Raw genomic sequence first — 8,993 nt, forward strand, 5'->3', positions numbered from 1 at the left:
ATGGATCTTTTACTATGTCCAGTGCCTTCCTATGGCACCTTGTGGCATAAATCTGCTCTAAGGTGGAAAGTGGGCAGCCAACAATGCTCTCTGCTGCCTTAGCAACTCTGCACAACCCCATCCTGTCCTGGGTAGTACAGCTTCCGTACCGCACACATAAGCCATAAGTGAGCACGCTCTCAAAGGCACAGTGATAGAAGGCAAGATGAGCCTTTGGTTGCATCCTGATGGGTCATCTTATGATATTAAAAAACAGGTTCCGGGGGCCGTGATTCCCAGCAGAGGAGGCACAGTGCTCACCCTCATAAGTTGCACCATCTAGAACCCTGGGTGGGGTGAAGGGTGCTTGTGGGTGCAGCTCTGATTGTAAAAAGCAGTCATTGGCAAAAGGGTTAAGTGTGCTTGCCCTGCTTCTCTTTCACGCAGAATCACTGGCTCCTTAGGCTGCCTTTCATTAAAAAGGGAGCCGTGGGGTTTCCTCTCATACATTTGTATACACCGTTGCAGTGGCTGTTGTCCACAATCGATAAAAATCTGGCCCAATTGCATGATACTGCAATGTGCCTCTCAATCTGCTGGGCTGCTTTAATAATTGCATCTTAAGGGCACACGCAAACATCACACTGGTGATATGTATGCCAGTGCCCCTCCCTCTCCACACATCAAATCCAAGTCAAAACAAACCCAGGCTGTTTCTGTGATGCTACATGGGACCGTCATTAACTCCAGACACCGCATTGAGCTAGAAAGCCCCACCCCGTGTGGTTAGTAAGAAGGAGGCAGGCTGTACTCTGGGCTTCCTAGATGGAATTGTCACATCCCTGACAGATGATGACCCAGCAGAATCCCCCCTCCCTCGCCCTAGGTTATCCGACTGTCCTCCAGGGGGATTAAGCCGTTCTGCAAGCATAGCAGTTTGAGCGGGTCATCGCTCGTCAGTGGAAATTGCACTCGAAATGTATTATGCTCAACAGCAGGACTGTGAAATGCACTGCCTTTGCAGCTTCTGCCTTTGTGCTCCTGCCTAGTTGGTTTTGGCTGCTTCTGAGTGAAGAAGATTGAGCTATAAAACTTGCAAGACCCTTGATCTTTCCCTCCACCCCCTCAACTATAATCCCCCCCCCATTTTTGCATTGCTTTAGAGACTGCAGATTGCTGCTGCAGCATCCGAAAAGCAGTAACAGCTGGTTTTCCTTTTGCAAATGGTAAAGGGAGGAGGGAACATCTTGGTTTAACTATGTAGTAACATTTCAGATACTTTTGCATAAAACCACTTACAAAAACTCATGCAAAGTTAAGAGGAAAACAAGAATTCCTGATGTTATGCTTAACTTTCTATGAAGAAGGTCAGAATGCATGTGTGTATTATAAACTGTTCAGACATTTGGAGCCTGATTTTGAATTTCAGGAAGGACCACTACAGGGTATCTCTCTCTCTCTCTCTCTCTCTCTCTCTCTCTCTCTCTCTCTCTCTCTCTCTTAAATATGTAGGGTTCAGTGTTTGAAGGAAGTCTAAGAACTTTAATTAGGGATTTGTTTGTCCGTTCTGTGGGTGGGCAGCCTCTCCAAGAGAGTGAGACACGTACAAATTGATCTCCTTTCCCCCTCACATATTTGGACTCTTCAGTTACTACAAACTTGCCAGTTTATTCCTTAAAATATAATTGAGCTCCGCTCTGAAATCAGCACGTTTTGTCTTCTCTAGGTTTGATGAGTTTGACGAAGCCATTGACGAAGCCATAGAGGATGACATAAAGGAGGCTGACGGAGGAGGTGTGTCTTATTGGACAATGTTAACGGGGAGGAACATATGGATGACTTCAGTAGTGGATGGCAATCCTGGTTTTTGGTACAGCAAGCACTAAATTTATACCGAGGGACTTGGGTGCTTTCCTGCCACTTCCTGCAAGTGCATGAAAACCACATCTGCTACAAAGAACAGAAATCTTTCTCCCTCTTGTCAGACTTCTCAGCTGGCTGGGATGTGTCCAAAGACTATTTGGACGTAGATTGTTGCTTGTGCTATTCACTATCACTCAGCCTGACCTTCCTCACAGGGTTGTTGTGGATAAAGGTGGTGGTGGAGGGGCCCATGTATGCTCTTGGAGGGGGAAGGTAAAATAAATAAATGTCTTGTTCTTGTATCCCCAGCCTTGTTTAAGCTTTCAGCTTTTCCACAGGGGAGATAAGACAAGATCCTCCCTCACCTCATCTGTCTGCAAACATGGGGATTTTCAGTCCTGGTTTGGGTGCTTTTTATGGAGGGAAGGTTGATGCTAGCAGCAAGTGAATAAGTGGATTCACAGTCACCGTGGTCCTGGTCTCCCGACTGTAGGTGGTGGAAGAGGGAAAGACATGTCTAACATCACAGGGCATCGTGGCAAGGATATTTCCACCATCCTGGAGGAAGAAAGGAAGGAAACCAAGCGACCTCCGAGGGCTGTTGCAGTTCGCCGGAAGAAACGGCGGCGACTGAACGACCTGGACAGTGACAGCAACCTGGATGAAGAAGAAAGTGAGGATGAGTTCAGAATCAGTGACGGGTAAGGCCTGCTCCAAATTTAGGGTGTGCTCTGTCCCAAGTTGAGCGTTCTTATTTCAGCAGATTTCAGTTTGAGCTAAGCACGTACAGTGGTACCTCTGGTTACGTACTTAATTCATTCCGGGGGTCCGTTCTTAACCTGAAACTATTCTTAACCTGAAACATCACTTTAGCTAATGGGGCCTGCCACTGCACAATTTCTGTTCTCATCCTGAAGCAAAGTTCTTAACCCGAGGTACTATTTCTGAGTTAGCGGAGTCTGTAACGTGAAGTGTATGTAACCTGAGGTACCACTGTACTAGCCTCAGATTGAAAGTGTGGGGCAGTAAAACGTGTTTAGCTTTGGATCCCAGAAGCACTCTTGAGATGCAGTCTTGCCAAACACTGATACTCAACTACCACTTGGAACGACCTTCCCTGTGCTTCTGATTGCGGGTGGAAGATCACTGGTTTGAACGCTTGCCCTGCTTTTGCCTTTGGAAATCTAGGGTGGGTGTCGCTCTATGATGAATCTTCCATCCGCACAAGCATATCAGCTTGCCAAGTGGAACAATTCCCTCCTTCTAGGGGTTCTCCTGACCCACCAAACCAATTTGGGAAGAGAATGGAAAGCCCCATTGTGCAAGCAAGAAACCCTTTTGCAGGGTTTCTGCTGACACCGTTTGTTAGGTATATCATGCCCCTGGTAGTAGTACAGTAGTGGTAGTTGTTATTATTCTTTCTTTCTTTCTTTCTTTCTTTCTTTCTTTCTTTCTTTCTTTCTTTCTACCCCGCCCATCTGGCTGGGTTTCCCCAGCTACTCTGGGCGGCTTCTAACAAAAGATAAAAAATACATTAAAATGTTGGAGGAAAATGCTCTAGTCTGTTCCTCTTACATGGCATGGTAGGAAATATGCCATCTCATACCTGCATTCTGAAGTGGAGCTCTGCCAGTAGCACTGTAGTATCTGGTAGTTCTGGGCCCTCTCTTTTGGGACCTGGAGCTAGAATGCATGCTTGTTCTGTTTCGGTCCTGTGAAAAGTAGGTGGTGAGGAACCTTAACAGCATCTCAAAATGCTGTTAAGACTTCCATCAGTCCCAGCCAGCATAGCTGATGGTCATGGACGATGGGATTAGTAGTCCAACAACATCTGGAGGGCCACAGGTTCCCCACTTCTGGCTTTTAAAGGATGCTGTCAGAAGCTTTTCTGGTGGGTTAGCTCTGCCTGTGGGGTGCGAGCTTCTTGCACAGAAACTTTCAATCAGGCCAGGCCCCAGATGAATTTTTGAGGTTAGAGTTGTGTGAGGACTTGCTGCATCAGAAATAGCATTTTTGAACTGACCTCAAGGGCCTGTCGCTTGAACGCACAACCATTTGAGCAGAGAGATTGAATCGTTTTCCACTGGAGCAATGAAAACCACCTTAGCTAAACCTTTCTTACGTCTACAGTCTCTCAGTTAAAATGCAGGTCTCAAAGTCGAGCGGGCTTTATTCCTTTGGCATCGTTTCAAAGATCTTTCCAGCTAATCTCTCTCCCCCCCCCCCGCCCCCTTTAGATCTCAGGATGAGTTCGTTGTCTCGGACGAGAACTTAGACGAAAGCGAAGAGGATCAGCCATCGAATGACGACAGCGATGCGGAGTTTTCGAAGCGCAGGTCCAGGCGGCACCACTCCAGGCCGATGAGGCAAAGCAGGCGGCTACGGAGAAAAATAGCCAAGAAAAGATACTCTGAAGATGACGAAGACGAAGATGAGGACTCTGAGGAGAACGTAAGCGGTGAATCTGGTAAGTTGGACTCTTTCACTCTTCGTAGCTTGGCGGTTGGCTCAAAGGACTGAGTGTTGGGAAACTAGGCCAGCAACCAGTTTTCCTGGAGGGTCGACCTTCTTGAGAACTGGATGAGCTGGCTTTCCTCACCTTGGCCTCCTGTAGTGGCCTGCCAGGAGGTCCCGTTGCCACGGAAGCCATCGTTTTCTTCTTAGCTGGCAGCTGAAGAGCCAGCGGCACTCCTCCGGGCTGGATTTGCCCTGTGACACACACACACATCCAGCCGCTTCGCCTCCGATCTAAATTGAATGCCGATCCAACGACGACCTCCTCATTTGGCGTTTCCTTTTGGATTGCATTATATGTAAATGGCTTTGCCACCAACAACTGTTTGGAAGCTTCGGCTGCTACGGAAATGCCACAGCTGGATAGTGGACTGAGATTGGGCACCCAGGCTATATCTTGAATATAATATACTGGCTTCTTGTCCACTTCTGAGTACAATTCAAAGTGCTGCTTTTGATATCTATGCGCTAAATGGCTTGGGACCAATGCACCTCCAGCCACCGGCTCCCAGACCATTGGATCTTAAGAGGCCTTTCTCCACCCACCACCCACTGTCTTTGGTGGCCAGAGAGAGGGCATTCTCTTTGGCAGTACCCCGTCGTTGGAATTTGCTTACCAGTGAGACTTGCACAGCCCTGGGTTTGTTGTCATGTTAGCGCTGTCCTTTCTATTCTCCCCAGGCTTTTCGGTTGTTAAATGGTGTGGTATCGCAACAAAGTGCTTCCACTTGCGCAATAGCTTTGGGCTGCGCAGTGGAACTTCCCCACAGCCCCGTTTGCTTGTGCGACCCCTAAATCTGTCCCCCATCGCTCAGCAGGGGGAGCTGTGTGCAGGGAGAGGAGACGGAGGAGAAATTCCATTGTTGCAAGTGGGAATCCTTGCGCTAGTTGGATCCAGCTAAGTTGGATATTGCCTTTTGCCTGTTTTGTGTTTTGCCTCTTGGTTTATGTGTCTTGTTAAGGACTTTCTCTGCTTAAAATCTTCCATTGTTTTATATTTTAATATTGATGACTTCCTTTTTAATTGTTAAGAGAACCCTTTGGGGCTGAAAGGGGAGGGTGCATGTTAATTAAATATACATTCAGTTTTTGTGTCAGCAATAAAACAAACCTAATGTCTGTAGTTACAATTTCTAAATATATATATATATTTTTTCCTGAACAAGCATGAGCAACAACCAGTTGCTGTAGCAGTTAAAATGTACTGCTTTGCAACTAAATTTAAATTATGGTAAGCCTCTCTTAAGAAATAAAAGAGCAAATAAAATTGAACTGTTTTAAAAGGAAATCTGAGTTTAATACAGACATATGGACCACAAGTCCACACTTACTAAAACTGAATTATAATCCCCAAACCTTGAGTTTGATGGTCATAATTCAACACTTTTATTTATGCAAGAATGAGAACAGTGTGGAAAGAGTGCGCCCCCTGCTGCCCAAGAAGAACTTTGCAACAGAGTGCCTAGTCCCATCTATCAGCCAAGAAGGAGCAGCTGCAGGGAAATTTGCTTTGCCACCAGAAAGAACAAACAACTCCCAACCGCTGGTTGCCCTAAGGTGAAGGCAAGCATGCTCTGGCCTGTGCCAGGAAGCAAAGAGCCGCTTGGAGGTTGCATCCCCTGCCTTCTAGGAACGACAACATGGCAAGGCAAGGAGAAGACCTTTCTGGCCCCATCCATCAGCCCGCGAAAGAGCAGCTGCAGCAGAGAGCTCACTTCTCCCTTCCCTGCTGGAAAGAACTTTCAGCTCTGGTTGCCTTGAGATATCCCTTGGCCCAAGGGAGGCTGCTGGGTTTTGTGTATGTGTGTGTATTATTTGCAGTGTGCTGTAAACAGCCTTGAAGATAATTCCACCGAAAGGAGGAATATAAATCACAATAAATGAATAAACAGATCTGGACTCCCAAAGGTTCATGTTATTTCATAACTTTCTTCTAAGGTGTGCTTGGCACCAGCTACCATAGGTGGCACAAGGGCAAGGGGGCGAGTGCCCCTTTAAGACAGCACACCCACCCGCCAACCCCAATATCTCTTTATTCTTTTGAGAAATCTAGCATGTTGTTCACAGACCTCATGAAAAGGTGTACATCAGAACAGGACTGCTCAGACTAGACTGGACTGCTCTAGTGGAACAGTGAGGGTTTTGGTCTGGTTTGTTAGAGTCTGCAATTTCAGTCTGCCCTCAGCCCCCACCTACATGCCACTTTACTTGCAAGGGAGTGGCGGTTGCTGTCGCCTTCCTCCTCTTCCTCCTGGTTGCTTTCAAAGAACTCAACAAGGGAGGAAACTAGGATGAGCTGGCTCTGCCTGCCATTGCTTTGGTGCCACCTGCTGTTGGGCTCCCTGCCCTTCCACCGTCCACATCTCACGTGCACTTACCACCTCTTAACAAGATTTTTTTTTTAATACCCCGCCCATCTGGCTAGGTTTCCCAAGCCACTCTGGGCAGCTTCCAACAAAATATTAAAAACACAATAAAACATAAAAACTTCCCTAAACAGGGCTGCCTTCAGATGTCTTCTCAACGTCAGATAGTTGTTTATTTCCTTGACATCTGATGGGAGGGCGTTCCACAGGGCAGGCACCACTACTGAGAAGGCCTTCTGCCTGGTTCCCTGTAACCTCATTGTGAGGGAGCCGCCAGAAGGCCCTCGGAGCTGGACCTCAGTGTCTGGCCTGAACGATGGGGGTGGAGACACTCCTTCAGGTATACTGGGCTGAGGCCGTTTAGGGCTTTAAAGGTCAGCACCAACAAATGTACTGGGAGCCAATGTAGGTCTTTCAGGACCGGTGTTATATGGTCTCAGCAGCCACTCCCAGTCACCAGTCTAGCTGCTGCATTCTGGATTAGTTGCAGTTTCCAGGTCACCTTCAAAGCATTGCAGTAGTCCAAGCAGGAGATAACTAGAACATGCAACACTCTGGAAGAGGCTGGAAATGCCTTGTGGATCATTTAGTTCAGACCTCTTGAACCTCTGGGTGGGATGCAGCACGAGGCTTGTTCTCCAACCTTCCAGAATACTCTTGCAACCCTACCTGTTTCAAATGGACATTCAGTCCTCTCTCTTTGGTGTTACACTTGGAGTCATAAAATCAGATTGCAAAGGAGAGACCTGTTAGGTGGGTACCACTAGAGACAAAGCAACATATAATATATATGGATTCATAGCCTGTTTCCCCTCCTTGCCAACCTAGCAGTTCAAAAGGACGAAGTGCAAGTAGATAAATAGATACCACTCCAGCGGGAAGGTAAACGGCGTTTCCGTGCGCTGCTCTGGTTCGCCAGAAGTGGCTTAGTCATGCTGGCCACATGACCCGGAAGCTGTACGCCGGCTCCCTCGGCCAATAAGCAAGATGAGCGCTGCAACCCCAGAGTCGTCCATGTCTGGACCTAATGGTCAGGGGTCCCTTTACCTTTTACCCTGTTTCCCAGCATGACTCCCCAAATGTCAACCTGTCAGTTTGAAGAAGGTTGCCCTCAACAAGCCCTTCTGACTTCCATGGGAAGGATGCAGAAACTAAATTTCCCTGGGAATACTAATACTACTAATAATAATATCATCCTGGAATGCAGCTCCCGTTTGCCAAATTGAGTCACCTGCCTGCCAGTTGCTGTTCCTATTGGAAAGTTTCTTAAAGAGCGTTTTAAGATGGGAATCAAATGGGAAGGCTGGATCTGTCCTGAAGCATTTAACTTTTCTGGAAAAACTAGACGTGTTGCGAATATGACAGGATGTTGCAGTTCGCAGACTAAATTTGCACGGTTCCTTCTCTCCTTCAACCCCACCCTCTCTCCCTTGCACAGAAACAGAGGCTTCTTCAGAATACAGCGACGAAGACTACCTGGAAACAAGGCGGAGGAGATCTCGGCGCAATCAGAAGAGGCAAGTCAACTACAAAGAGGATTCTGAAAGCGACGGCTCTCAGAAGACCTTCCGATACGGGAAAGAGCTCAGAAGGATCCACAAGCGCAGGCTTTCCAGCTCCGACAGCGAAGGTAAAATAAAAGGGTTGCCTTGTACAAATTTAGTAGAGCTTTTTACCTCCGCAGAGAGGGAGAGAGCTGAGCCCAAAGGCCAGGTTGAAGAGGAACGTTTTCGCCAGGTGCCTAAAGGTGCATAATGAAGGCGCCAGGTGAACATCCCTGGAGAGAACATTCCAGAGACAGGGAGCCACTGCAGAGAAGGCCCCGTTCTTGTGTTGCCACCCTCTGGACCTCTCGTGGAGGAGGCACAGAAAGAAGGGCCTCAGAAGGTGATCTCAGGGTCCGGGCAGGTTCCTATGGGGAGAAACGGTGCTTGAGGTATTCTTCAGAAGGGCTTCCTTCTGAACAAGCAAGCTTAGGATCGTATTTTTATGTGGCCTTAGTAGCCAAAATATTGATCCAGGTGTTTGATGTGGGCCCTTGAGAAGCGTAAAGCCTTTAATAAGGAAGAGCTTAAGAGTTTTGAACTTCTGAGTATAGCAGAGATTCAGAACTAGTAAAGTCTCTAGCCATCAGCTGCAGCCAGCACTGAAACCATGGAATGGTCGATCCTATGTATTCATACCAAACACCACCTTTGTAAATAACGAATGTATTGAGTCTCATTTTTAAAGGAGATTGGAGAGAGCTACAGAAGGGAGATTTGGGGGCAG

The 8,993-nt window shown here is 47.4% G+C and overlaps 1 protein-coding gene across 2 annotated transcripts in view; it reads left to right on the forward strand.

Annotated features, from left to right (window-relative positions):
• The window catches only part of RSF1 (remodeling and spacing factor 1), a 52,115-nt gene that overhangs the window by 31,959 nt on the left and 11,163 nt on the right, over nucleotides 1–8,993 (forward strand). Inside the window, exons 12-15 of one of the 2 annotated variants that reach the window (XM_083609567.1) lie at nucleotides 1,706–1,773; nucleotides 2,336–2,543; nucleotides 4,080–4,309; nucleotides 8,161–8,352. In XM_083609567.1, coding sequence (XP_083465693.1) covers nucleotides 1,706–1,773; nucleotides 2,336–2,543; nucleotides 4,080–4,309; nucleotides 8,161–8,352 — 698 coding nt within the window. Of the gene's footprint in view, nucleotides 1–1,705; nucleotides 1,774–2,335; nucleotides 2,544–4,079; nucleotides 4,310–4,456; nucleotides 6,250–8,160; nucleotides 8,353–8,993 lie in introns of those variants that run through there. The other variant, XM_083609568.1, reaches the window with a different exon arrangement.

Source organism: Podarcis filfolensis (assembly GCF_964270895.1).
Source record: "Podarcis filfolensis genome assembly, chromosome: 4".
Taxonomy (NCBI): domain Eukaryota; kingdom Metazoa; phylum Chordata; class Lepidosauria; order Squamata; family Lacertidae; genus Podarcis; species Podarcis filfolensis.